The 27,910-nt window shown below is 64.6% G+C and overlaps 2 protein-coding genes across 6 annotated transcripts; one reads left to right on the forward strand and one right to left on the reverse strand.

Annotated features, from left to right (window-relative positions):
- Positions 1-33: 33 nt before the first annotated feature.
- Positions 34-27,880, reverse strand: PHF1 (PHD finger protein 1). 4 transcript variants are annotated; one of them, XM_089771539.1, is made up of 15 exons: positions 27,693-27,880; positions 10,739-10,942; positions 10,577-10,658; positions 6,139-6,234; positions 5,945-6,054; positions 5,560-5,708; positions 4,031-4,126; positions 3,707-3,775; positions 3,510-3,633; positions 3,229-3,296; positions 2,031-2,168; positions 1,593-1,728; positions 1,408-1,511; positions 1,265-1,324; positions 34-931 (listed from the first exon to the last, which is right to left on the reverse strand). In XM_089771539.1, exons 1-15 carry the CDS (start codon positions 27,738-27,740, stop codon positions 619-621), a joined length of 1,797 nt encoding a protein of 598 aa, XP_089627665.1. In that variant the 5' UTR covers positions 27,741-27,880; the 3' UTR covers positions 34-618. The 4 variants fall into 4 exon arrangements, with proteins under 4 accessions (XP_089627665.1, XP_089627666.1, XP_075771767.2 ...); XM_089771540.1 differs by having other exon boundaries at positions 27,683-27,805; XM_075915652.2 differs by lacking the exon at positions 27,693-27,880 and adding an exon at positions 12,480-12,899.
- Positions 15,468-27,442, forward strand: KIFC1 (kinesin family member C1). 2 transcript variants are annotated; one of them, XM_089771538.1, is made up of 17 exons: positions 15,468-15,615; positions 21,192-21,328; positions 21,423-21,531; positions 21,681-21,734; positions 23,027-23,071; positions 23,180-23,375; positions 23,471-23,648; positions 24,423-24,590; positions 24,731-24,859; positions 25,441-25,557; positions 25,641-25,814; positions 25,932-26,099; positions 26,181-26,319; positions 26,478-26,617; positions 26,856-26,929; positions 27,071-27,146; positions 27,297-27,442. In XM_089771538.1, the coding sequence occupies exons 2-17, from the start codon at positions 21,203-21,205 to the stop codon at positions 27,339-27,341; spliced, it is 1,938 nt and encodes a 645-aa protein (XP_089627664.1). In that variant the 5' UTR covers positions 15,468-15,615; positions 21,192-21,202; the 3' UTR covers positions 27,342-27,442. The 2 variants fall into 2 exon arrangements, with proteins under 2 accessions (XP_089627664.1, XP_089627663.1); XM_089771537.1 differs by having other exon boundaries at positions 23,027-23,375.
- Positions 27,881-27,910: the final 30 nt, after the last annotated feature.

Raw genomic sequence — 27,910 nt, forward strand, 5'->3', positions numbered from 1 at the left:
TCGAGCCACCCGTTGCCCAATGAGCAGGCGGAGTCTGGCTGCAGCAAGCTGTTTATTGCAGGTGTGGTTTTACAGTCAGAATGGCAGTGTGGCGGCAGCAGCACGCTGGGGGGAGAGGGCACAGCTGGCCTGTGGGGAGCAGAACCGGTGCCCTCCATACAGCAGGGAAAGCAGGATGGGTGACGGGGGGGCACCCCTTTCCTCCCAGGCCTTGCTGAGCTGCCCATTCTGCCTTGGCCAGACCCATCTCGGGGGGTGCCCCATGCTCTGCTCTCCCCCTCGTTTAAATAGTTTTTACAGAACCCTACAAATGCAACAAGAAAATAAACCCTTTGACTAAAATGAAGCATTTGCCCTGGGGAGGGAGGGGCGCCCCTCTCCACCCTGGGGCCCTTCTCTGAGCAGGACTAAGCCGTTCCTGCCTTACATCCAAGCTGAAGGTGAGACCCCCCCCCATCAGAGAGGGGCAAATCCACCCCCTTCCACGGGAGAAGCCTGACCCTGCACTGTCCTGGGGGCTCCCGGGAGGTGCGTTCTGTTCAGTGGAGGGAGAGGGGGGATGCTGACAACTCTGCAGCCCCAGGAGAGGAGGTGTTGCTCTGGCATTTCTACCCCCCCTCAGAACATGCTCCCTCCACCCCATTCCACCAGGTACTGGACTGTGCCATCCAGGGTGACTCTTCGGGCCAGGATGCGGACAGCCTCCCCACGGGCCAGGCGCCCCATGGCTCCAAAGTAGCTACTGGTGGAGGGGGCAGGGCCTGGGCACAAAGAGCTGCAGGAGGAGGGCGAGGCCAGGGGCTCTGGCTGGTGCTTGGTGCTCGGGGCTGGGCAGTTGACATGGGGCAGCGGAGATGGGGCAGGGGGTTGCTCAGGGCTCTCGCTCTCCAGGGCAGGTACTTCTCTGGGGTCCGGGCTGACAGTGGTGCTCCTGTTACAAAACAAGGAGTGTCAGGGGAGGCTGGACCGTGAAAGGCTTCTCCCTCCCCCCCCCCCCCCGGACTCACAAGCCATGGCCTGCTCCAGAAAGAACCTGCAAAGATCCCCCTCCAAACCCAGTTAGAGCCCCTTTCCCTCCCCACCCCTGCTCTACAACCGCTGACAGCCCAGAATCGGCTGCCCTGGTTCTAGACCGTCCCATCCCTTAGGGGCCTGCTTTAGGGCCTCTGAGCTGCCTTTAAAAGAGAGGGGCGGCCCCCCAGAAAGCACCTCCCGCTGCAGCCCAGGCTCCAGAGAGCAATGCCCCGGGCTCTGCTCCTCTCACCTCAGGGGCCGGGCGGTGTTGGCAGAGGGGTGGAAGGAGGCGAACATCCTGATGGGAGCACTGTGGGCAAGAAGTGTGAGAGATGAGGTGTATGCAGGGCTGGCAAGGCACCCCCCCCACACACCCTGCTGCTCCCCACTCACCTCTCCAGGCAGCGGGCGTCTGTGCGGCGGAAGTTGTAGGTGCTGGAAGTGCCACTGTAGCCACAGTAGGTCTGGCTAGCACTGACGGGAGGCTCCACCCCCTCCTGCAGGGAAAGGCCATCAGGAAGGCATCCAAAGGGGGCCTCCTGGGGCAATGTGGGAGGCTGGGGCTCTGTCTGGCCTACCTGGGGGAGGGCTCTGTCCAGCTGCCACTTCTCCCTGCTGCTCCTCAGCTCCATGGTGTCTGCGGGTTCCAGAGGGACCTTCCGCCTCCGTAGCCTCCGGCGCCCTGCCCCACTGCTGCCCTGCCCTGAAAGGAAGCTGTAAGAGACCCTCCTTATCTGCACAGCACGCAGGGGGCCGCGCCGGCCGGCTCCACTGGGAGCCCAAGGGGGCTGGGTCAGTGACCCCTGGTAAGCATGAGAGGGTGGAGACTAGCCCCTCCCGACAACACTGTTTCTGCTTCTGTGGCCCCCAAACTTCCCCAGGGAGAATACGTGGCAGGTGCTTCCATTGTCCTCTCCCTCAGTCCCCCAGCACAGCACCTCCGTGGGGGTCCCTGCGCTTGTGTTGCCCTTCCCCCCTGCTGGTGGGGGCACGTGTGGGGCAGGGAGGCTGCTCACCGACTGTCAGCAAGTGAGGGCTGCCCCTGGGGCTGCTGGGCTGTGGCATCGGCAGGGCACTGAGGTGCAGGAGGCGGCACTCGCATGTGGAGCCCAAAGAGACCCTTCCGCTTCTTGATCTCCTTCCCTGAAATGAACCTGGAGAAGCAGAGAGCCGAGCCTGAACCCTGCAGGAAGAAGCTCCAGCCTCCAGCTGTGGCAATGCAGGGGTGGCTGAGAGCACAGGCAGGTGGAGGGGCATACAAGGGCTGCTGCAGGATGTGAGGGCCAGCGTGCTAGTGTATGCAAGGGCCGAGGGAGCAGCAGCACAAGTGGGGGCTGCGTGGGTCCAGGGCAGTGGGAGGGACTGGCAGAGCATGTATGGGCCAGCAAGCCATGTGGGAGGAAGCAGCATGGTGAGATGGTGGCAGCATGTGCAAGGACTGGCGAGGGTCCAGGTGAATGCCAGGGCATGATGGGGCACTGGGATGCAGCGTAGGGGCGAGGGCGTGGCAGGTGGAGGACGGGGCACTGGGATGCAGCGTAGGGGCGAGGGCGCGGCAGGTGGAGGACGGGGCACTGGGATGCAGCGTAGGGGCGAGGGCGAGGCAGGTGGAGGACGGGGCACTGGGATGCAGCGTAGGGGCGAGGGCGTGGCAGGTGGAGGACGGGGCACTGGGATGCAGCGTAGGGGCGAGGGCGAGGCAGGTGAAGGACGGGGCACTGGGATGCAGCGTAGGGGCGAGGGCGCGGCAGGTGGAGGACGGGGCACTGGGATGCAGCGTAGGGGCGAGGGCGCGGCAGGTGGAGGACGGGGCACTGGGATGCAGCGTAGGGGCGAGGGCGCGGCAGGTGGAGGACGGGGCACTGGGATGCAGCGTAGGGGCGAGGGCGCGGCAGGTGGAGGACGGGGCACTGGGATGCAGCGTAGGGGCGAGGGCGCGGCAGGTGGAGGACGGGGCACTGGGATGCAGCGTAGGGGCGAGGGCGCGGCAGGTGGAGGACGGGGCACTGGGATGCAGCGTAGGGGCAAGGGCGTGGCAGGTGGAGGACGGGGCACTGGGATGCAGCGTAGGGGCGAGGGCGTGGCAGGTGGAGGACGGGGCACTGGGATGCAGCATGGGGGCGAGGCCGTGGCAGCACAAGCGAGAGCCAGAGTGGCTCCAAGAAGTGGGGACATTGGTGGAACGTGGCAGAGTGTTACAGAAGCTCTTCCCACCTGTCTTTGTGGCTGCTCAGGGCACTCAGCAATTGGCTGTATCGGTCCCTCTTGGGTGTATCCGAGAGCTACAAGGAACAATGAGAATAGAGGAGGGATCAATGAGGATTAGGGACCCTTCATTGCCTACTGAATTCTCCACCTGCCTTCGCAATGTCTCTGCATCCTCAGCTCCCTCCCACCCCACTCCACTCTCTGCCTGGGTACCACCCCTTCCCTCTTTCATTTCCATCCCAGTCCTTGCTCAGCTCTAGCCCCTTCCCCACCATGTCCAGCCCCACCTCTCCCAGGAGCAGGTTGTCCCAGTTCTCGCTGGCAAACGGCAGGATCTCCCGCTCAAAGTCAAAGTATTTCTTTTTGCAGCAGATGCTAAGATGATAGAGAATGAGATGGGCCACATCCACCCTGTGGAGAGAGGAGAGAGGCTCAGGGCTGGCCCAGTGGGGACGTGAACATGTGGTGGGGGGACCAGACTCACCATCTCAGAGGAAGTCTCCGTACGCTCTCGGGGCCCCCAGTGCAGACACAGCACTCAAAGACATAAAATCTGGAAGAGATTCAAGGTGTGTGTGTGTGGGGGGGGGGATTAATCCTGGCTCTCAGGGACCTCTCCCCCTGCGCCCTCACCTCTCTGTGTGGGGGAGTGAGACATTCTGAGCCCCACCCCCAAATCTGCCCTGTGCCCCTCACCTGCATCCACAGGGCAATGGGATGGATCTCGCTTCCCTCCCCAGTTCCTGCATGTCCCATCACCTGTCTCCACAAGGGATAGGGTGGAATTCAGCCTCCCACACCCCCTTACCTATCTCCATAAAGCAGTGGCTTGCTCAGACACTGGGTACATGCCTCATGGAACCACTGGGCACAGCTGCAGCACTGCAACATCTTCAGGTTCCACCTGGGGGACAAAGGGAGGCAGAGAGTGAGAACATATCTGAGGCGGGCAGCCTGGGCTGGGCAGGGGGCCCAGCACCCTCCCAACTGGAGAGAAAAGAGTTCATCTGGGGCAGCTGCTAACCCACTACAGGCCCCAGCCAGCTCTAGAACTGCCCTCCTCTCCACCCCATGAGCAGCTCCAGAAACCCCATCTCATCCAGCCCGGGACTGCCTAGAAAAATCTCCCTCCCTGAGGGAGGCCTTTGTAGAAACCCGGCGCCTCCAGACACAACTCACTGTACAAATCTCATCCCAGTCTGCAACCACCCAATCTGGAACTTTTATTGGAGCAATCTCATGCTGCAAGTTATTTGGGGCCTTTGTTTTACAAAGACCAGCCTGCTCTAGAAACACCCAGCCTGGAAATGGCTCTAAAAAAGAGCCTGGCTCAACACAAGCTGCTTCAGATGCCTCTGAAAACCTGACCTCATAAACCCTGTCCTACTCCCATGCTCAACATCCAGTTCCAGACTCTTCTTGAAACTGCATCTAATGTCAGAACCCCATTGAGAAACACACTTGTTCAGAACTATCCTCCTAAGCCAGAACAGGCCCTAGAAAAACGTTTCACCCATAGAAAAACCCCCACCCCACTATGGACATGGCTGTGAGGCCTCCTTTAGCCACTTTGAAAAACACACTTCGGCTATGTCTACACTCGCGGCTTCTTGTGCGAGTAATATGCAAATGAGGCTTAGCGTGGAATATCGCCGAGCCTCATTTGCATACCTAATGAGCCACCATTTTTTTCAGAAGAGGCTCTTGCGCAAGAAGGAGCGTCTACACGGCCCCTTCTTGCGCAATGCTGTTCTTCCTGTCAAGTAATAGGTATAACGGCATTGGGTTTTTCTTGCGCTAGGAGGGGCAGTGTAGAGGCTCCTTCTTGTGCAAGAGCCTCTTCTGAAAAAAATGGTGGCTCATTAGGTATGCAAATGAGGCTCGGCGATATTCCACGCTTAGCCTCATTTGCCTATTACTCACACAAGGAGCCGCGAGTGTAGACATAGCCTTCCTGTTCTCAGCCTGCTGTAGAAATCTCTGGCTTCCACACTGGCTCTGGAAATTGATCTCCTTGCCTGAACGCTGCTCTGGATACCTCTCCCAATTCCAAACCTCCTCCCAGTCCAGAACTAGCTCAAGACATTCAAACCCAAATGGCCTTGCTGGCTCTAGATCAGTTTAGCTCTAAAGTTAGAAACCCCTTTGAAGCAGAAGCAGTGGGGTCGGGTTTGCCTGCTCTCTTGGGATCCAAACTGAGGGGCCTAGTTGCAATCCAGATCTGACCTCCTGCTGCTCAAGGCACTCACTTTAGGAGGGGCAGGAACATTCCTGATTCCTGCCCTTTACCACAAGGAAGCAGATGCAATGACCTCAGGCATCTGCAGGGGAACTTACTCTCCAGGGCCTCCACAGTAGCAGTAACATTGCTGCCGATTGGTCAGGTGCGCAGGGTCCCACTCCAAAGCCTTGAGCTGATAGGGCAGTACCAGCTTCATGCTCAACATGGCCTTGGCATAGGGGCCTTTCTTGAGTGCACCGCCCCTCTGTGGAAGAGAGGCAGAGAGTGAGGATGGGAGGGAAGGAGGACACAAATCAGATGCAACTATAGGAGAACAGGGGCTTGAGCCAGAGGGATACACCTGCTGGGGGGATGTGGGAGGTAGTGGGACACCTGTGGATGGAGGACAATGGGAACTGGGAGGACATCAGAGACATCCCTAGGGACACAAGGGGATGCTGTTGCAGTCTGGCCTGTTGCAGCTGCCAGCCCCGTGCTCACCTTGGTGGCCACAGCAAAGACGCACTGCCGACACATCCATGCGGCGAGCCCCCCCGCTCCTTCGCTGCTGGCATCCAGCACTCTGGGCAGGTGGCACTCCTGGTGGTAGGCTGCAAGGGGAGAGAGCTAGTGAGAGAGGAGAAGGCAGTGCCTAGACAGGCCAGGGGACGGCAGCACAGGGCAGCACCACTTACTGTGCCCACATTTCTCACACCGCACCAACTGGTTCTCTGGGCTCACGGACTCGGAGTAGCACACGCAGCAGAGCTGCTCCTCCCCAGGCACGGCGGCTGTGAGAAAGAATGCAACTGGTCCAACGAATGCCTTGTGGGGGCAGGCCAAGGCTGGGACAGCAGGGGGCTGGAGGAAAGGCCTGAGGGTGCTGCTGTGCCTGTGCAGAGCCCAGGGCTGGGACAGGAGGGGCACCGGCAAAGCCCAGGGCTGGGACAGGAGGGGCACCGGCAAAGCCCAGGGCTGGGACAGGAGGGGCACTGGCAAAGCCCAGGGCTGGGCGAGCAGGGGGTGTTGGCTGAGAGTGAGGGGCTCTGGCAAAGCCCAGGGCTGGGACAGAAGGGGCACTGGCAAAGCCCAGGGCTGGGCGAGCAGAGGGTGTGGGCTGAGAGTGAGGGGCACTGGCAAAGCCCAGGGCTGGGACAGGAGGGGCACTGGCAAAGCCCAGGGCTGGGACAGGAGGGGCACCGGCAAAGCCCAGGGCTGGGACAGGAGGGGCACTGGCAAAGCCCAGGGCTGGGCGAGCAGGGGGTGTTGGCTGAGAGTGAGGGGCTCTGGCAAAGCCCAGGGCTGGGACAGGAGGGGCACTGGCAAAGCCCAGGGCTGGGCGAGCAGGGGGTGTGGGCTGAGAGTGAGGGGCACTGGCAAAGCCCAGGGCTGGGACAGGAGGGGCACTGGCAAAGCCCAGGGCTGGGCAAGCAGGGGGTGTGGGCTGAGAGTGAGGGGCACTGGCAAAGCCCAGGGCTGGGACAGGAGGGGCACTGGTAAAGCCCAGGGCTGGGACAGGAGGGGCACCGGCAAAGCCCAGGGCTGGGACAGGAGGGGCACCGGCAAAGCCCAGGGCTGGGATAGGAGGGGCACTGGCAAAGCCCAGGGCTGGGCGAGCAGGGGGTGTGGGCTGAGAGTGAGGGGCACTGGAAAAGCCCAGGGCTGGGCGAGCAGGGGGTGTGGGCTGAGAGTGAGGGGCACTGGAAAAGCCCAGGGCTAGGCGAGCAGGGGGTGTGGGTTGAGAGTGAGGGGCACTGGCAAAGCCCAGGGCTGGGACAGGAGGGGCACTGGCAAAGCCCAGGGCAGGGCGAGCAGGAGATGTGGGTTGAGAGTGAGGGGCACTGGCAAAGCCCAGGGCTGGGACAGGAGGGGCACTGGCAAAGCCCAGGGCTGGGCGAGCAGGGGGTGTGGGCTGAGAGTGAGGGGCACTGGCAAAGCCCAGGGCTGGGACAGGAGGGGCACCGGCAAAGCCCAGGGCTGGGATAGGAGGGGGTGTGAGCTGAGAGTGAGGGGCACTGGCAAAGCCCAGGGCTGGGACAGGAGGGGCACTGGCAAAGCCCAGGGCTGAGAGTGAGGGGCACTGGCAAAGCCCAGGGCTGGGACAGGAGGGGCACTGGCAAAGCCCAGGGCTAGGCGAGCAGGGGGTGTGGGCTGAGAGTGAGGGGCACTGGCAAAGCCCAGGGCTGGGACAGGAGGGGCACCGGCAAAGCCCAGGGCTGGGACAGGAGGGGCACCGGCAAAGCCCAGGGCTGGGACAGGAGGGGCACTGGCAAAGCCCAGGGCTGGGCGAGCAGGGGGTGTGGGCTGAGAGTGAGGGGCACTGGCAAAGCCCAGGGCTGGGACAGGAGGGGCACTGGCAAAGCCCAGGGCTGGGACAGGAGGGACACCGGCAAAGCCCAGGGCTGGGATAGGAGGGGCACCGGCAAAGCACAGGGCTGGGACAGGAGGGGCACCGGCAAAGCCCAGGGCTGGGCGAGCAGGGGGTGTGAGCTGAGAGTGAGGGGCACTGGCAAAGCCCAGGGCTGGGACAGGAGGGGCACTGGCAAAGCCCAGGGCTGAGAGTGAGGGGCACTGGCAAAGCCCAGGGCTAGGCGAGCAGGGGGTGTGGGCTGAGAGTGAGGGGCACTGGCAAAGCCCAGGGCTGGGACAGAAGGAGCACTGGCAAAGCCCAGGGCTGGGCGAGCAGGGGGTGTGGGCTGAGAGTGAGGGGCACTGGCAAAGCCCAGGGCTGGGACAGGAGGGGCACTGGCAAAGCCCAGGGCTGGGACAGGAGGGGCACTGGCAAAGCCCAGGGCTGGGACAGGAGGGGCACCGGCAAAGCCCAGGGCTGGGATAGGAGGGGCACCGGCAAAGCCCAGGGCTGAGAGTGAGGGGCACCGGCAAAGCACAGGGCTGGGACAGGAGGGGCACCGGCAAAGCCCAGGGCTGAGAGTGAGGGGCACCGGCAAAGCACAGGGCTGGGACAGGAGGGGCACTGGCAAAGCCCAGGGCTGAGAGTGAGGGGCACCGGCAAAGCACAGGGCTGGGACAGGAGGGGCACCGGCAAAGCCCAGGGCTGGGCGAGCAGGGGGTGTGAGCTGAGAGTGAGGGGCACTGGCAAAGCCCAGGGCTGGGACAGGAGGGGCACTGGCAAAGCCCAGGGCTGAGAGTGAGGGGCACTGGCAAAGCCCAGGGCTGGGACAGGAGGGGCACTGGCAAAGCCCAGGGCTAGGCGAGCAGGGGGTGTGGGCTGAGAGTGAGGGGCACTGGCAAAGCCCAGGGCTGGGACAGGAGGGGCACCGGCAAAGCCCAGGGCTGGGACAGGAGGGGCACTGGCAAAGCCCAGGGCTGAGAGTGAGGGGCACTGGCAAAGCCCAGGGCTGGGACAGGAGGGGCACTGGCAAAGCCCAGGGCTAGGTGAGCAGGGGGTGTGGGCTGAGAGTGAGGGGCACTGGCAAAGCCCAGGGCTGGGACAGGAGGGGCACCGGCAAAGCCCAGGGCTGGGACAGGAGGGGCACCGGCAAAGCCCAGGGCTGGGACAGGAGGGGCACTGGCAAAGCCCAGGGCTGGGACAGGAGGGGCACTGGCAAAGCCCAGGGCTGGGACAGGAGGGGCACCGGCAAAGCCCAGGGCTGGGACAGGAGGGGCACCGGCAAAGCCCAGGGCTGGGACAGGAGGGGCACTGGCAAAGCCCAGGGCTGGGACAGGAGGGGCACCGGCAAAGCCCAGGGCTGGGACAGGAGGGGCACTGGCAAAGCCCAGGGCTGGGACAGGAGGGGCACTGGCAAAGCCCAGGGCTGAGAGTGAGGGGCACTGGCAAAGCCCAGGGCTGAGAGTGAGGGGCACTGGCAAAGCCCAGGGCTGGGCGAGCAGGGGGTGTGGGCTGAGAGTGAGGGGCACTGGCAAAGCCCAGGGCTGGGACAGGAGGGGCACTGGCAAAGCCCAGGGCTGGGACAGGAGGGGCACTGGCAAAGCCCAGGGCTGGGACAGGAGGGGCACTGGCAAAGCCCAGGGCTAGGCGAGCAGGGGGTGTGGGCTGAGAGTGAGGGGCACTGGCAAAGCCCAGGGCTGGGACAGGAGGGGCACTGGCAAAGCCCAGGGCTGAGAGTGAGGGGCACTGGCAAAGCCCAGGGCTGGGACAGGAGGGGCACTGGCAAAGCCCAGGGCTAGGCGAGCAGGGGGTGTGGGCTGAGAGTGAGGGGCACTGGCAAAGCCCAGGGCTGGGACAGGAGGGGCACTGGCAAAGCCCAGGGCTGGGACAGGAGGGGCACTGGCAAAGCCCAGGGCTGGGACAGGAGGGGCACTGGCAAAGCCCAGGGCTGGGACAGGAGGGGCACCGGCAAAGCCCAGGGCTGGGACAGGAGGGGCACTGGCAAAGCCCAGGGCTGGGACAGGAGGGGCACTGGCAAAGCCCAGGGCTGAGAGTGAGGGGCACTGGCAAAGCCCAGGGCTGAGAGTGAGGGGCACTGGCAAAGCCCAGGGCTGGGCGAGCAGGGGGTGTGGGCTGAGAGTGAGGGGCACTGGCAAAGCCCAGGGCTGGGACAGGAGGGGCACCGGCAAAGCCCAGGGCTGGGACAGGAGGGGCACCGGCAAAGCCCAGGGCTGGGACAGGAGGGGCACCGGCAAAGCCCAGGGCTGGGACAGGAGGGGCACTGGCAAAGCCCAGGGCTGGGACAGGAGGGGCACCGGCAAAGCCCAGGGCTGGGACAGGAGGGGCACTGGCAAAGCCCAGGGCTGGGCGAGCAGGGGGTGTGGGCTGAGAGTGAGGGGCACTGGCAAAGCCCAGGGCTGGGACAGGAGGGGCACCGGCAAAGCCCAGGGCTGGGACAGGAGGGGCACCGGCAAAGCCCAGGGCTGGGACAGGAGGGGCACTGGCAAAGCCCAGGGCTGGGACAGGAGGGGCACTGGTAAAGCCCAGGGCCGGGCGAGCAGGAGGCTGTCAATCAGGACTGGGCAGTACCAGTAGAGATATGTGTGGAGGAAGCCCAAGGAAGGGATAGCGTGGGGAGGGGCAGTAGATTGGGAATAGGGGTGTCAGCAGACCTGAGCGTCTGTGGGTAAAGGCTGAGGATCACTGGCAAAGCTGTGGAGCTGGGCAAGCACAGGGGGCGTAGCAGGCGGAGAGTGAGACTATATCAGAACTGCAAGGCTCACCAGGGTTAATGTCCTTCCAGAGCACCAGGAACTGGGAATTGTCCTCAAACTGCACCAGACAAACCTGCCGTGAAGCATCCACCTGCCAGAGGAGAGAGGGTGAGTGCAGGGATAGGGAGTGAAGGGAGCCTTTGTGTGTGTGTGGGGGGGGGGCTCACTCACCTTCTTGATGGTACCCAGGTAGAGCAGGCCATCAGTCCAGCGGGCCAGCACATCCTGCCCCTCCCAGAAGCGGGGCCGACTGGCAGCTGCAGCAGGGGCTGGGGCAGCTGGGCGTTTCCAAGGGCCAGAGGTCAAGCGGGAGGTTGTGCGTGTCACCCGAGAAGTCTGAGCAGTTGGCTCGCTCGCCATCACATTGTGACCAGTCTGCCATGGGAGGGGAGAGAGTTAGTCATCCCAGGATTCTCCCTTCCTGTGGGGTTCCTGTACATGGCCAGGGTCACATGTCTGGGAGCTAGCCTTGGATTGGGTTCCATTTATTAGGAGTCAGTCCTTGGAGGGAGATCAGAACCAGGAAGGGATTCTCTGGGAGCATCTCAGACCTAATTGGCCTGAACTGGGGGTGTTCCAAATTCAGGGGTCCCTCTCTGTGATGTCTCAGATCTCATGGACCTAACGCTAGGGTGTCTGGCATCCTAGGCTGTCTTCTCTGGGAGGATCTGGGGATGCTTCAGACCTGCTCTGGCATCTGACAGTTTCTCAGGTCTGAGGAGTCCAGTCTTGGGGATCTGAAATTCAGGGAGTTCACCAAGGTGTCTGGGATCCAGGATTGTCTTGGAGGTGGGGGTCACTTTCAGGGAGTCTAGGGCCATGGAGGTCTTGGATTTGGGGTACTTTCTCTGCAGGATCTAGAATCTGTGAGTGTCCCAGATTTAGGAGGCCCTCTCTGGGCATGTCTGAGATCTGGGGGTGTCTTGAATTTAATTTGGAGGGCCTCTTTGGAGAAGCTGGGGGTGTTGCAGGTTCAGGGGGCACCGTCTTTGGGATCTGAGGGTGTCTGATTTAAAAGGGGTCTCTCAGGAGGATCTAAAATCTGGGGTGTTCCAGATTTGGGGAGTCTGAGGGGATTCTGGAATTTTGGGGTGTCTTGGATTCAAGAGGCCCTCTCTGGAAGTTCACAATCATGGATGGGGGGGGCCTAGGTTTGGGGGCACACGAGGGCCCTCAGGGATGGTTCTGAGACAGTCTCTGATTCAGAGAATCCAGGGATCTGGGGGTATCCTGGACTCAGGGTCCCTTTCTGAAGTATCTCAGATTCAGGGGGCATTCTCTGAGGAGAATCTGGGATCTAGGGGTGTCTCGGATTCAGGAGGGCCCCCGGGGTGGGTCTGGGATCAAGTCTCGCTCAGACTGAGGGCATCTCAGTTGTGTGAGCTCTCAGATGTGGCATGAAGGATGTCTGATTTGGGGGTGTCTCCTTTTGGGAGGATGGAGGGGCTGTCTGTAGCTGGGGCACCCATCTCTCTCCCCTGCATGGGGGAGGGAATGCTCCGTCTCTCTCAGCCTCTCCTGCCCTTACCAGGTCTCCGAGTCTCCTGTGAGGGTGGGGGCCGGCTCTCTCCCCTCCCCAGTCTGGGGAGGGGGGGGTGTCTCAGGGCTGAGGAGGCTGCCCGGGCCCTCAGGGGGTAAAGAGCAGGCCCCTCTGCGGCTCCATCCTAGAGCTGAGCCCAGTGACGCAGCAGCAGCGGCTGCCAGAGCGGGGAGGAACGAGGGGGGATGCGGAGAGACGCCGGGGGGAGGGGACCCCCCTAACACCCCCCCTCCTGGCGCTGCCTGCAGAGCAGGCCCTCAGCACCCCCCTCAGGATCCCCCGCTTCCCCGGATCTGCACTGACAGTGGAGTGCAGCACTAGACAGATAGGGAGGGGGAAGCCTCCCTTCCCTACCCAGGGAGCCAGCCCCACCTTTGGGTGGGCTCAGAGCCAGCCCCACGAGAGGGGCCAGGCCCTGTGCCCCTTCCCGGCCCCCTGGAGCCAGCCAGCCCCCAAGCGACATCCCTTGGAGGGGAAATGCCCCATGTCTCCTTCTGCATCCAGGCGCAGGGTCACTTCTGTCTCTTTTCCTCGCTACTGCCCGTCCACGTCCACGGAGCCCATTCTGCATCCCTCAATGACTTTCTGCCCGCCCTCCCCTTCAGCCACCCACTGCCCTGCCCGGCTCCCCCTTAACTGCCCCCAGCCCCTCCCACCATTGCCTCCTTCCCTCCGGATTCACATTCTCCCTTGTCACTCCTGCCCCCCAGCCCCGCCTTCTGCTTCCCTCCTTCTGCCCCGCCAGTGCGCCAAGCTCCTCCCTCTCCCCCTCAGCCTGCTACACTCTCCCTCCCTATTCTGCCTCTTCCCGGCTGTCACCCTATTGCTGCCCCTCCCCACCCTGCCAACTTTACTGCTGCCCCTCCCCCACAGTCCCTGTCACCCCTTCTCCTGCCCCTCCCCCACTGCCCGTCACCTCTGCTCCTGCTTCACCCCCACTGCCTCCTCATCCCTCCTCCTGCCCCTCCTCCACTGTCCCCATCACCCCTCCTCCTGTCCTGCCCCCGTTGCCCGTCACCCCTCCTCACTGCCCGTCACCCTCTGCCTGCTTTGCCCCCACTGCCCTTGTCACCCCTCCTCATGCCCCGCCTCCACTGCCCCATCACCCCTGCTCCTGCCCCCATTGCCCCGTTACCCCCCTCCTGCCCTTCCCCCACTGCCCGTCACCGCAGCTCCTGCCCAGCCCCCATTACCCCGTCACCTCGCCTCCTGCCCCTTCCCCACTGCCTGTCACCCCTCCTCCTGTCCCGCCCCCATTGCCCCGTTACCCCTCCTCCTACCCCTCCACCACTGCCCCTCTCACTCCTGCTCCTCCCCTCCCCCATTGCCCCTGTTACCCCTCCTCCTACCCCTCCACCACTGCCCCGTCACCCCTCCTCCTGTCCTGCCCCCATTGCCCCTGTCACCCCTCCTCACGGCCCGTCACCCTCCGCCTGCTTTGCCCCCACTGCCCTTGTCAGCCCTCCTCATGCCCCGCCTCCACTGACCCTATCACCCCTGCTCCTGCCCCAATTACCTCGCCACCTGCCCCTCCCCCACTGCCCGTCACCCCTCCTCCTGTCCCACCCCCACTGCCCATTACCCCTCCTCCTGCCCCTCCCCCACTGCCCGTCACCCCCTTCCTGCCCCTCCCTCACTTCCCCTGTCACCACTCCTCCTGTCCCGCCCCCACTGCCCGTCACCCCTCCTCTTGCCCCTCCCCAATTACCCTGTCACCACTCCTCCTGTCCCGCCCCCACTGCCCCTGTCACCCCTCCTCTTGCCCCTCCCCAATTGCCCCTGTCACCCCTCCTCCTGTCCCACCCCCATTGCCACTGTCACCCCTCCTCCTGTCCCACCCCCACTGCCCCTGTCACTCCTCCTCCTGCCCCTCCCCCACTGCCCCTGTCACCCCTCCTCCTGCTCCTCCCCCACTGCCCCTGTCACCCCTCCTCCAGCCCCTCCCCCACTGCCCCTGTCACCCCTCCTCTTGCCCCTCCCCCATTTCCCGTCACTCCTCCTCCTGTCCCGCCCCCACTGCCCCTGTCACCCCTCCTCCTGTCCTGCCCCCACTGCCCGTCACCCCTCCTCCTGCCCCTCCCCCATTGCCCGTCACCCCTCCTCCTGCCCTGCCCCCAGTGCCCCTGTCACCCCTCCTCCTGCCCCTCCCCCACTGCCCCGTAACCCCTCCTCCTGCCCCGCCCCCAGTGCCCATCACCCCTCCTCCTGCCCCTCCCCCACTGCCCCTGTCACCCCTCCTCTTACCCCTCCCCCACTGCCCCTGTCACCCCTCCTCCTGCCCCTCCCCCACTGCCCCTGTAACCCCTCCTCCTGCCCCTCCCCCATTGCCCGTCACCCCTCCTCCTGCCCTGCCCCCAGTGCCCCTGTCACCCCTCCTCCTGCCCCTCCCCCACTGCCCCGTAACCCCTCCTCCTGCCCCGCCCCCAGTGCCCATCACCCCTCCTCCAGCCCCTCCCCCACTGCCCCTGTCACCCCTCCTCTTACCCCTCCCCCACTGCCCCTGTCACCCCTCCTCCTGCCCCTCCCCCACTGCCCCTGTCACCCCTTCTCCTGCCCCGCCCCCAGTGCCCCGTCACCCCTCCTCCTGCCCCGCCCCCAGTGCCCCTGTCACCCCTCCTCCTGCCCCTCCCCCACTGCCCATCACCCTCCTCCTGCCCCTCCCCCACTGCCCCTGTCAGCCCTCCTCCTGCCCCTCCCCCATTGCCCGTCACCCCTCCTCCTGCCCTGCCCCCAGTGCCCCTGTCACCCCTCCTCCTGCCCCTCCCCACTGCCCCTGTCACCCCTCCTCCTGCCCCTCCCCCACTGCCCCTGTCACCCCTCCTCCTGCCCCGCCCCCAGTGCCCCTGTCACCCCTCCTCCTGCCCCTCCCCCACTGCCCCTGTCACCCCTCCTCCTGCCCCTCCCCCACTGCCCCCCTCCTCCTGCCCCTCCCCCACTGCCCCTGTCACCCCTCCTCTTACCCCTCCCCCACTGCCCCTGTCACCCCTCCTCCTGCCCCTCCCCCACTGCCCCTGTCACCCCTCCTCCTGCCCTGCCCCCACTGCCCCTGTCACCCCTCCTCTTACCCCTCCCCCATTGCCCGTCACCCCTCCTCCTGCCCCTCCCCCACTGCCCCTGTCACCCCTCCTCCTGCCCCTCCCCCACTGCCCCTGTCACCCCTCCTCCTGCCCCCCTCCCCCACTGCCCCTGTCACCCCTCCTCCTGCCCCTCCCCCACTGCCCCTGTCACCCCTCCTCTTGCCCCTCCCCCATTGCCCGTCACCCCTCCTCCTGCCCCTCCCCCACTGCCCCTGTCACCCCTCCTCCTGCCTCGCCCAGTTGGGCGCGCGACTAGTAACCGCCTGCTGGCCGCCCTCGGGGTGACGCGCGTACGGGGGCGGGGCGGAGGGCAGCGGCCACTGCCCATTGGCTGAGCGCCTGGCGCGCGCTGCGGGTCGGGGCGGGCGGTTTGAATTCGAACGGCCAGCGGGGGCGGGGCCGCCAGAGGAGTCGAACGGGAACGGCGCGCGGTGAGGGGCCCCCTAAAGGGCGGCGGGGCGGAGACCCCGGGGCGGGTTATCCCTGCGGGGGGCAGGGCTGGAGGGCAGGGACCCCGGGGGGGTTATCCCTGCGGGGGGGGGGCAGGGCTGCGGGGCAGGGACCCCGGGGGGGGTTATCCCTGCGGGGGGGGCAGGGCTGCGGGGCGGAGACCCCGGGGCGGGTTATCCCTGCGGGGGGGGCAGGGCTGCGGGGCAGAGACCCCGGGGCGGGTTATCCCTGCGGGGGGGGCAGGGCTGTGGGGCAGAGACCCCGGGGCGGGTTATCCCTGCGGGGGAGGGGGGGCAGGGCTGGAGGGCAGGGACCCCGGGGCGGGTTATCCCTGCGGGGGGGGCAGGGCTGCGGGGCAGGGACCCCGGGGCGGGTTATCCCTGCGGGGGGGGGCAGGGCTGCGGGGCAGAGACCCCGGGGCGGGTTATCCCTGCGGGGGGGGCAGGGCTGCGGGGCAGAGACCCCGGGGCGGGTTATCCCTGTGGGGGGGGCAGGGCTGGAGGGCAGGGACCCCGGGGCGGGTTATCCCTGCGGGGGGGGGGCAGGGCTGCGGGGCAGGGACCCCGGGGCGGGTTATCCCTGCGGGGGGGGCAGGGCTGCGGGGCAGAGACCCCGGGGCGGGTTATCCCTGTGGGGGGGGCAGGGCTGGAGGGCAGGGACCCCGGGGCGGGTTATCCCTGCGGGGCAGGGCTGGAGGGCAGGGACCCCGGGGCGGGTTATCCCTGTGGGGGGGGCAGGGCTGGAGGGCAGGGACCCCGGGGGGGTTATCCCTGCGGGGGGGGGGCAGGGCTGGAGGGCAGGGACCCCGGGGCGGGTTATCCCTGCGGGGGGGGGGCAGGGCTGCGGGGCAGGGACCCCGGGGGGGTTATCCCTGCGGGGGGGCAGGGCTGCGGGGCGGAGACCCCGGGGCGGGTTATCCCTGCGGGGGGGGCAGGGCTGCGGGGCAGGGACCCCGGGGGGGGTTATCCCTGCGGGGGGGGCAGGGCTGCGGGGCGGAGACCCCGGGGCGGGTTATCCCTGCGGGGGGGGCAGGGCTGCGGGGCAGAGACCCCGGGGCGGGTTATCCCTGCGGGGGAGGGGGGGCAGGGCTGGAGGGCAGGGACCCCGGGGCGGGTTATCCCTGCGGGGGGGGCAGGGCTGCGGGGCAGGGACCCCGGGGCGGGTTATCCCTGCGGGGGGGGCAGGGCTGCGGGGCAGAGACCCCGGGGCGGGTTATCCCTGCGGGGGGGGGGCAGGGCTGCGGGGCAGGGACCCCGGGGCGGGTTATCCCTGCGGGGGGGGGGGCAGGGCTGCGGGGCAGAGACCCCGGGGCGGGTTATCCCTGCGGGGGGGGCAGGGCTGCGGGGCAGAGACCCCGGGGCGGGTTATCCCTGTGGGGGGGGCAGGGCTGGAGGGCAGGGACCCCGGGGCGGGTTATCCCTGCGGGGGGGGGGCAGGGCTGCGGGGCAGGGACCCCGGGGCGGGTTATCCCTGCGGGGGGGGCAGGGCTGCGGGGCAGAGACCCCGGGGCGGGTTATCCCTGTGGGGGGGGCAGGGCTGGAGGGCAGGGACCCCGGGGCGGGTTATCCCTGCGGGGGGGGGGCAGGGCTGCGGGGCAGGGACCCCGGGGCGGGTTATCCCTGTGGGGGGGGCAGGGCTGCGGGGCAGGGTCCCCGGGGCGGGTTATCCCTGCGGGGGGGGGGCAGGGCTGCGGGGCAGGGACCCCGGGGCGGGTTATCCCTGTGGGGGGGGCAGGGCTGCGGGGCAGGGTCCCCGGGGCGGGTTATCCCTGCGGGGGGGGCAGGGCTGTGGGGCAGGGTCCCCGGGGCGGGTTATCCCTGCGGGGGGGGGGCAGGGCTGCGGGGCGGGTTATCCCTGCGGGGGGGGGGCAGGGCTGCGGGGCAGGGACCCCGGGGCGGGTTATCCCTGTGGGGGGGGCAGGGCTGGAGGGCAGGGACCCCGGGGCGGGTTATCCCTGCGGGGGGGGCAGGGCTGCGGGGCAGAGACCCCGGGGCGGGTTATCCCTGCGGGGGGGGCAGGGCTGCGGGGCAGAGACCCCGGGGCGGGTTATCCCTGTGGGGGGGGCAGGGCTGGAGGGCAGGGACCCCGGGGCGGGTTATCCCTGCGGGGGGGCAGGGCTGCGGGGCAGGGACCCCGGGGCGGGTTATCCCTGCGGGGGGGCAGGGACCCCGGGGCGGGTTATCCCTGCGGGGGGGGGCAGGGCTGCGGGGCAGGGACCCCGGGGCGGGTTATCCCTGCGGGGGGGGGGCAGGGCTGCGGGGCAGAGACCCCGGGGCGGGTTATCCCTGCGGGGGGGGGGGGGGCAGGGCTGCGGGGCAGGGACCCCGGGGCGGGTTATCCCTGCGGGGGGGGGGGGCAGGGCTGCGGGGCAGAGACCCCGGGGCGGGTTATCCCTGCGGGGGGGGGGCAGGGCTGCGGGGCAGAGACCCCGGGGCGGGTTATCCCTGCGGGGGGGGCAGGGCTGCGGGGCAGGGTCCCCGGGGCGGGTTATCCCTGCGGGGGGGGCAGGGCTGCGGGGCAGGGACCCCGGGGCGGGTTATCCCTGCGGGGCAGAGACCCCGGGGCGGGTTATCCCTGAGGGGGGGCAGGGCTGCGGGGCAGGGACCCCGGGGCGGGTTATCCCTGCGGGGGGGGCAGAGACCCCGGGGCAGGTTATTCCTGCGGGGGGGGCAGGGCTGCGGGGTAGAGACCCCGGGGTGGGTTATCCCTGCGGGGGGAGCAGGGCTGTGGGGCAGGGACCACGGGGCGGGTTATCCCTTCAGGGGGGCAGGGCTGTGGGGCAGGGTCCCCGGGGCGGGTTATCCCTGCAGGGGGGCAGGGCTGTGGGGCAGGGTCCCCGGGGCGGGTTATCCCTGCAGGGGGGCAGAGCTGTGGGGCAGGGTCCCCGGGGCGGGTTATCGCTGCAGGGGGGCAGGGCTGTGGGGCAGGGTCCCCGGGGCGGGTCACCCCTGGGGGGCGGGCAAGGCTGCGGGGCAGGGTCCCTGGGGCGGGTTATCCCTGCGGGGGGGGCAGGGCTGCAGGGCAGAGACCCCGGGGCGGGTTATCCCTGCGGGGGGGCAGGGCTGTGGGGCAGGGTTCCCGGGGCGGGTTACCCCTGGGGGGGGAGCAGGGCTGTGGGGCAGGGTTCCCGGGGCGGGTTATCCCTGTGGGGGGGAGCAGGGCTGTGGGGTAGAGGCCCCGGGGCGAGTTATCCCTGCAGGGGGGCAGGGCTGTGGGGCAGGGTCCCCGGGGCGGGTTACCCCTGGGGGGCGGGCAGGGCTGTGGGGCAGAGACCCCGGGGCGGGTTATCCCTGTGGGGGGGAGCAGGGCTGTGGGGCAGGGTCCCCGGGGCGGGTTATCCCTGCAGGGGGGCAGGGCTGTGGGGCAGGGTTCCCGGGGCGGGTTATCCCTGCAGGGGGGCAGGGCTGTGGGGCAGGGTTCCCGGGGCGGGTTATCCCTGTGGGGGGGGGCAGGGCTGCGGACAGAGGCCCCAGGGCGGGTTATCCCTGCGGGGGGGCAGAGCTATGGGGTAGAGGCCCCGGGGCGGGTTATCCCTGTGGGGGGGGCAGGGCTGTGGGGTAGAGGCCCTGGGGTGGGTTATCCCTGCGGGGGGGGGGGGGGGCAGGGCTGTGGGGTAGAGGCCCCGGGGTGGGTTATCCCTGTGGGGGGGGCAGGGCGGTGGGGCAGAGGCCCCAGGGCGGGTTATCCCTGCAGGGGGGCGGGGCTGTGGGGCAGGGTCCCCGGGGCAGGTTATCCCTGTGGGGGGGGCAAGGCTGCGGACAGAGGCCTCGGGGCGGGTTATCCCTGCGGGGGGGCAGGGCTGCGGGGCAGAGTCCCCGGGGCGGGTTATCCCTGGGGGGCGGGGCAGGGCTGTGGGGCAGAGGCCCCGGGGTGGGTTATCCCTGGGGGGGGGAGCAGGGCTGTGGGGTAGAGGCCCCGGGGTGGGTTATCCCTGTTGGGGGGCAGGGCTGTGGGGCAGAGTCCGTGGGGCTGGTTATTCCTAGGGGGGGAGGCAGGGCTGTGGGGCAGAGGCCCCGGGGTGGGTTATCCCTGGGGGGGGGGAGCAGGGCTGTGGGGTAGAGGCCCCGGGGCGGGTTATCCCTGCAGGGGGCAGGGCTGTGGGGCAGGGTCCCCGGGGCGGGTTACCCCTGGGGGGCGGGCAGGGCTGCGGGGCAGAGACCCCGGGGCGGGTTATCCCTGTGGGGGGGGGCAGGGCTGTGGGGCAGAGGCTCCGGGGCGGGTTATCCCTGCAGGGGGGCAGGGCTGTGGGGCAGGGTCCCCGGGGCGGGTTATCCCTGCAGGGGGGCAGGGCTGTGGGGCAGAGGCCCCGGGGCGGGTTATCCCTGCAGGTGGGCAGGGCTGTGGGGCAGGGTCCCCGGGGCGGGTTATCCCTGCAGGGGGGCAGGGCTGTGGGGCAGGGTTCCCGGGGCGGGTTATCCCTGCAGGGGGGCAGGGCTGTGGGGCAGGGTCCCCGGGGCGGGTTATCCCTGTGGGGGGGGGCAGGGCTGCGGACAGAGGCTCCAGGGCGGGTTATCCCTGCGGGGGGGCAGAGCTATGGGATAGAGGCCCCGGGGCGGGTTATCCCTGTGGGGGGGGCAGGGCTGTGGGGTAGAGGCCCTGGGGTGGGTTATCCCTGCGGGGGGGGGGGGGGGCAGGGCTGTGGGGTAGAGGCCCCGGGGTGGATTATCCCTGTGGGGGGGGCAGGGCGGTGGGGCAGAGGCCCCAGGGCGGGTTATCCCTGCAGGGGGGCAGGGCTGTGGGGCAGGGTCCCCGGGGCAGGTTATCCCTGTGGGGGGGGCAAGGCTGCGGACAGAGGCCTCGGGGCGGGTTATCCCTGCGGGGGGGCAGGGCTGCAGGGCAGAGTCCCCGGGGCGGGTTATCCCTGGGGGGCGGGGCAGGGCTGTGGGGCAGAGGCCCCGGGGTGGGTTATCCCTGGGGGGGGGAGCAGGGCTGTGGGGTAGAGGCCCCGGGGTGGGTTATCCCTGTTGGGGGGCAGGGCTGTGGGGCAGAGTCCGTGGGGCTGGTTATTCCTAGGGGGGAGGCAGGGCTGTGGGGCAGAGGCCCCGGGGTGGGTTATCCCTGGGGGGGGGAGCAGGGCTGTGGGGTAGAGGCCCCGGGGCTGGTTATTCCTAGGGGGGGAGGCAGGGCTATGGGGCAGAGGCCTCGGGGCGGGTTATCCCTGCAGGGGGGGGGCAGGGCTGCGGGGTAGTTGTGCGGGGGTACCCGGCTAGGGTAGTTGTGCTTACTGAGCTTATATACTTAGAATTTGCAGGTGTGCTGATTGAACCTGCTTTGGTTGGATTGAGCAATGCTTTGGTTGGATGCATATTGCGTGCATGGCTCTCTCAGTCACTAGTGAGGCATGAACCTCATTTCATGTTCCCTGGCTTTACTTGCATGTCATTTTAGTAATGTTGGGCAAAATGGAAACTAGTGGAATCTGCAATCCTGTACATGAACAAGGGTACCAATGTCTCGAAGGTCACACACCGAACCCGGATGGGCCATAGGTTGCTCACCACTGTATCCAGATGTCTGCATAACATGTGACTGATCAAGTCCCTTCTCTCCTTTCCAGAAGCCCCACTCATGGAGAAGGGGAATGCTGATGGACAGCAGGCCATGCCTTCAGGGAAGGTCCTTTCCCAGCTGCCTGTACTTGGCTTGAGAGCCAAGAGAGGAGCCAGTGATGAGAACCAGCCTCCAATTGAACAGGTGAGTGAGTGGTGGCACGCAGATGTGAAAGGGGTTGTTTCCTGGCCCATTTCTCCAGAGCTCTGCTCCAAGTAACTCTCCTCTCTCCCGCTAGAAACGTACCCGACGGCTCCCTATGCCCACCAGGAGGGTGGCAGCCTCCATTGCTACCACTTGTTCCAGGGTTTCGGCAGCAGCTGCAGTGCCCAGGGCTCAAAGAGAAGGTGAGCTCAAGGGGAAGGGTGTCTGTGTTAGGGAATGGAGGGTAGGTGTGCCAACAGGATGCAGGGCCCTTTGCACGCATGAGAACAGGGAGCTGGCACAGGAGGTCAGATGTTCCACTGTTAATAATGACCCTTCATGTCCACCACAGGTCGCCGGGCTTCACTCCGACCAGGACTGGCCCTCCCAGCAGCCTCAGTTGCAGGTATTTGTGGGACTGGGCTTTCACTTTGAGGGGAGGGCCTTGTGACCTGGTGCTACATGTCAAACTCAGCACACTCTCACACTGTGGGACCCAGTGCTGGGAAGAATGTTAGCAGGTGGTATTTACTAAAGAGCTAAGCAGCCTCTGCTGGCTGGAAGCCCCAGGCTTAGTCCTCTTTGGGCCCTGTCTGTAGAAAGCTATGGGCCTTGTGCTCTGCTTAGCTGGGTTTCTTTGTCAAACACGGGACTCCTGAATGTCATAGCTGATCAGTTTCAAAACTTGGAGGAATGTTCAAAGTGGCAGTGGCCAGAACCCTAGTAACTTTGGGGAAAAGAGGGTGGAAATGCAGGGTTCATGTAATTGCTGCTGTTTTTTTTTTCCTTGGCCGGGGGGGGGGGGGGGCACAGCCATATCTTCCAGCACCTGTGGATTTGTCTATATCATACTGCAGGTTGTGGGCACTAAGGAATCCCTGTTAGCATAACAATACCCCAGCTCATCTGTTCCTCCTCCCAATAACTTACACCTTGAGTATCTCCAGTAAGACCAATAATGGAGGAGTTTGCCAGTGAAGTGGGCTTTTGCTGTCTTATTTTTTTTTATTCCTATGCATGCCTTTGTTTCCCCAAGAGGAATAAGGCTGTCCGCTCTCGGTGCCTATGTTAACATTGCTCCTGTGCTGCGATGTGTATCTGAGAGGCAATATAACCTTCCACTCTACTGGCCATCTGAGAGTCACATCTGGCTGCAGAGGGGTCGTGGACCCCCTGACGTGCTGTCGCAGGAGGAGCCAGATGGGGCCTGTTAGGTGTGGGCTACTGGAGGCAGGAAAGCAGCTTCTGACTGGGACTGTAGGGAAGAAAGAGCTCTCTGGACTGACCCAGGTGGACCTGACTAACTTTCCATCATGTGTTAACTAAGGGCTAACTATGTCGTATTTCAGCCATCTAAGAAATCTCTCTGCTATGACTGGCTGAGAGGCATTCCAGATGAAGGGAGCTGGGAGTGCAGTGCTCCCTTTGGGGGTGCAAGGCTAGGGCAGGTGTCCAGTTTGGGTGGAGTCATAGAGAGACTCTCAGAGTGTGAAGCAGGGGTGGGTGCTGAAGGCTCCCAGGGTTGATCCCCGGATGCAGTGAAGCCAAGAGACCTGCCCCAGTGAGTGAGGACTCTTCCCCCCCCCCCCCCCCGAGGGGGCTGCCACGCTGAAGGGGGCCTTCCAGGGACTGCTGAAGCCATTCAGGAGCACTGGTCCTGTGGATCCATGACACATGCTCTCCCTTTTTCCTCTGCAGAGGTCATCAGGAGGCCAGTGCCTGTGGCAGCAGTTCCCAAGAGGGGTAAGGCAGCAGTAGTGGGGACCTGGTGTTGGGAAGGGGTGAAGCCCTTGGGGAGAGGGATAGCCCTGCTGGCTCCAGCCTCAGCTTCTTTCCCCTTTGTACCCTCAGCAGCCCTTGCCCCAGCTGCAGGGAATGATGGGAAGAAGCGGGCAGCCTGGGACCTGAAGGGCCAGCTGACTGATACGCGGGCCAAGATGAGCGGCTACAAGGAGAAGGTGCAGAGACTGGATGAGGAGAACCAGCAGCTCAAGAGGCAACTGCAGGAGCAGGTGGCTCAGAACCAGGAACTGAGCAGCCAGGTCAGGTGAGAAGCCTGGGGGCAGAAGGGGTGGTGTCTCTGTTGGTCTGATTCAGGGGAATGGACCCTGCCCCATCTCACCCTGCCCCTACTGTCTGCAGCACACTGAGCTCCACACTGCACACATTTGAGGAGCAGGCACGGCAGAGGCACCAGGAGGTAATGGAACTGTCAGGCCTGAAGAAGCAACTGGAAGACCAGCTCACCTGCCAGAGCAGGACCATTGGGGAGCTGGAGGGGACCAAGCGGGACTTGTCAGCCCTGCTGGAGACCAGAGAGGTGGGTTTGAGCCTGGGAAGGGGGGAGATGTGATGTTAACCTTCCCCACTGGAGTCTGAGGGCCCTGACTGATGCAGGTCATGTGGCGGGCGCCAGGAAACAAAGCAGCATGTTTTGGATCTCACATAACATGCTGTATTAGCCCAGCCGTTCCCTGTCCAATTCCTGGTCAGAGGACAGGTTATGCACCCTTTGGGCCATTGGCCTGCCCTACTGAGGGGAACCAGGCCATAGGCAGCAGCCCCTGCAGTTTCCATGCGTTGGCACCTCCTAGACAAAAGCTGCGTTTCCTATAGCAACAGTTAAGCCTTAAGAAGGTTTTACATAGATTTGCTGGGACACAGTTCTGCTCTGCAGTCTCCTGGAAATTCCTCCCCTGCCAGTGTCATAAGCCCACCCTGTTTTCAGACTGACTTCTGTGTCTGGCTGTTCTGCTTTAGTCACTGTGTCCCCAAAAAGCAACTGCTGGCCTCACCAGGGTCTTCCAAGGAGCATTTCCCCAGTGTTCAGGCACTCAGCTCTCCTTGAAAAGCCCAGCCTCTTGGCTTCAATTGCATGGCTTTCTTGCAGCGCTGTGTGCATTTCCCACAACCACTTTTCTTTGCCCAGGTGATCAACCCCACTCTGCCTACTAACCCTGTCAGTTCTCAGCTGGGATTCACATGCTAGCTTTGACCCATGGTGTGTGACAACAGTCTGTTCTCTCTCCTCCAAGCATGGAGAGCTCCCAGTGAGCCACTAGCAGTAACTCTTTAACTCCCCATCCCACTCCAGGTGAAGCTGAAGCTGGTGGAGGGGAACCTGGCCCAGAGGGAGTGTGAGAACAAGGAACTAAGAGACCAGGTGGCAGCTCAGTTGCAGACCGTGGCCCAGCAGGAGGAGCGGCTGCACCAGCTGGAAATGGAGAGAAGGCGGCTACACAACCTGGTGCAGGAGCTCAAGGTGACAGGCTCTCATTTGTTCCCCACTGCAGAAGGTGGGAGGCAGGAAGCCATAGAAGTGTGGTGAAGAGGTTACAACACCTGGGGGGGGGGTGAGGACAAACATTCCCAGCACTGGACTGACATGTCTCCTGTTCCCAGGGTAACATCCGTGTGTTCTGTCGTGTGCGCCCCCTACTGGCCTGGGAGAAGGAGCGGCAGAAGGGGCTGGAGCACCTTCATTTCCCTGTGCAGGACAACAAAGCCCTGGTGCTTTCCAAAGTGGAAGAGGTGAGTCTAGGGGCCTCTGCCTCTTGTCACTAGTTCAGAACCGTATGCTCCCGATTGTCTCCTCTTCACTTGCCCTTCAGTATGCCAGATTGGGAGGAGGGGGTTCCTTCAAGCTCTTTAAACTTGAGACAGGGTTTCCAGCCTTTGACTCTTGTAGCTTTTCTCTGAACCTTTCGCAGTTTGTTCCCATCTTTTTGTAGCGTGGCTGCCAGACTGATATAGCATATCCCATAAATCACAGGTATGCATGGAGAGGTGATACCCTTGCCCCGTTCCCTGGCAGTGCATACAAACCTGGGGCCTCCTCTAAAATCTTTGTTAATCTCAAACTCAGCCCATCCCTCAAGTAGTTCCATTCGCATGGGCACTTTCCTGCCATTGAACCAGCCCTCCACTGCCTGGCATGGCTCCTCCTCTGGAGGCCCTCAAGTCCATCTCTTGCCTTAAAGAACCCTCTGCAACCAGTGGCTCTCATTACCACCTTGGGACTTCTGTCAGAGGTGGCTGTCAATTCCCCCAGTGTAGGCCTGGGTCCTAGGAAGGAGTCCTGTAGTTTGACCTCTGTGTCTCTTTCCCCTCAGTCCCACATTGGGCGTGACCGCAAGGGTGATGTGAAATATGATTTCAGCTTTGACCGGGTGTTCTCCCCTGCCTGCTCCCAGGAGGAGGTGTTTGAAGAGATCGCGCTGTTGGTGCAGGTACAGAGGGGGGCACAAGGCCTGGGGGACTGGGAATCTGGGGGTTACCCCCACAGTGAGCACTTTCTCCTCCCTTCCTGCAGTCCGCTCTGGATGGGTACCACGTTTGCATCTTTGCCTATGGGCAGACAGGCAGTGGTAAGACCTATACCATGGAGGGGCCAGATGACATGAACCCAGAGACTGTAGGTATGATTCCTCGGGCTGTGCAGCAGGTCTTCCAAGGGGCACGGCAATTGGAGCCCAAGGGCTGGCAAGTGAGTGCTGTGCATCCTCTGGCCTTTGTGTCTACCCCCCGAATCCTGGCAGCATCCCTGGTTCCACACCTGTTCTCATGACACTGATCTGGATTTTGTTTCCCACCCACACCTCAGTACCATTTCACAGCCAACTTCTTGGAGATCTATAATGAGTCGCTGCGGGACCTACTGGTGGGACGGCCGGAGCGGAGTGCCGAACTGGAGATCAAACGGGTCAGCCAGAGCAGTGAAGAGCTGCATGTGCCCAACCTGCGCTATGTGCCCGTGAACTCCGAGGATGAGGTGAGCTAAGATGTAGCTATGCTTGAGCCAGAGAGCTTGGGAGCAGTTCTGACCCCTGCAAACACATCCTGTATCCCCCAGGTGCTGAAGCTACTGCGAACAGCCAAGGCCAACCGCTCTGTGGCAAAGACAGCTTTAAATGACCACTCCTCCCGCAGCCACAGCCTTTTCCAGCTACGCATCGAGGGCTGGAACCCAAGCCGGGACTTGCACAGTAGCTGTGAGTGGGGCAGGAGGAGGCTGGGGCAGCTAAACAATAACTTGTTTAAAAGCAGAGCTTGAGGAGATTGGTTGGCAGGACCACTTGGGGTCAGCAGCCTTACTGGATGGAGTGCCCTTTCGCCTGTCCCATGTTCAGTCCCTCATCTTTCATTGCAGCGGTGCTAAGCCTGGTGGATCTGGCAGGCAGTGAGCGACTGGACAAGTCCTTCTCCAAGGGGGAGCGGCTGAAGGAGACCCAAGCCATCAACACTAGCCTCTCTACCTTGGGATTGGTCATCATGGCACTTTCTAACAAGGTAACAGCTCAGATATCCCATGCACCATTAGCAGCAGCCTCCCTGGCCCAGTAGTCATAGTGTTGAAGACAGTGACACATACCACATACGTGCATCACAATCCAAATACTGGTCCTCCCTGTATCTGCTCTCTCCCTGACTGGGAGAGGGGAGCCACAGAGAGGTGGAGGCCTGTCTGAAGTACATGCTATGGAATCTCCCTGGCCAGAGGACCAACATGCCCCTTCCCACTCTGCAGGAGCCCCATATACCTTACCGGAACAGTAAGCTCACCTACCTGCTGCAGAACTCGCTGGGGGGAAACTCTAAGATGTGAGTAACATTGGGGGGGCAGTGGGAATAATAGGGTGAGGGGCAGGGCTATGGGGCAGGATGGGGTGGGAGTTGAAGAACAGGGCTGGGACAGCAGATAATGGGCTTCTGCTCTAACTTCTGCCTTTCCCATGCCCCCAGGCTGATGTTTGTGAACATCTCCCCCCTGGAGGAGAACTTCTCAGAGTCTCTCAACTCTCTGCGCTTTGCCAGCAAAGTGAGTTTGTGTGGTGGGGCGGGGAGAGGAGGGGAGAACTGAACCAAAGGGAAGGGGGTTGTTTGTGTTACATCCCCCCCAGTGTCACTGCTGTCTGGCAGTGGTGTATCCCCTGTTCCCTCCCCCACTTTCACTTCTCTCCCTTTGCAGGTGAATGAATGTGTCATCGGGACAGCCCATGTGAACAGGAAGTGAGCACCGGAAGCTGTAGCGGAGGGGGGGAGGAGATGCCCTTGGTTTTTAATAGTGGTATGGAGTGTGGGGGGGAGTGTCTTGTAAATAAAACATGTTTTGCAGCTGCTGGCTGTGTGGGGGACAGGGTGAGGGGCAGTGTGTGGGGGGGAAGGTTGTCTGATGTGGTTGCCAGCTGGGCCTTGGCTGAAGTGCTGGCAGCTAGACCATGAGCCTCCTGTCCCACCTCCTGCGCCTCAGTGGTCAGCCCCTCTCTACCTCCCCCAGCGACGATGGGGGTGGGGGAATAACAGCTGTTCATGTTCACGCCACCGGCCGCCCACCCAGCCACCCACTCTCCGCACCTTCCCTTACACGCCAGCGATCTGCTACGGGCGCATCGATGATCGCTTCCCCTTCCATACGCGGCCTCTGGGGGCCGCCATCGTGTACGGCATACAGGCTGCTGACGGTAACCCGGAAGTAGCTGCAGCGACGAGGGAAGACTTGTGGCGTACGGAACAACCACGCATGCGTGGAAGGGGCATGCCGTAGGCTACCGAGCCGGGGTGCCATCTCGGTGTCTGCTGCAC

The sequence above is a fragment of the Pelodiscus sinensis genome, chromosome 19 (genome assembly GCF_052426305.1).
Source record: "Pelodiscus sinensis isolate ZL-2025 chromosome 19, ASM5242630v1, whole genome shotgun sequence".
Lineage (NCBI taxonomy): Eukaryota > Metazoa > Chordata > Testudines > Trionychidae > Pelodiscus > Pelodiscus sinensis.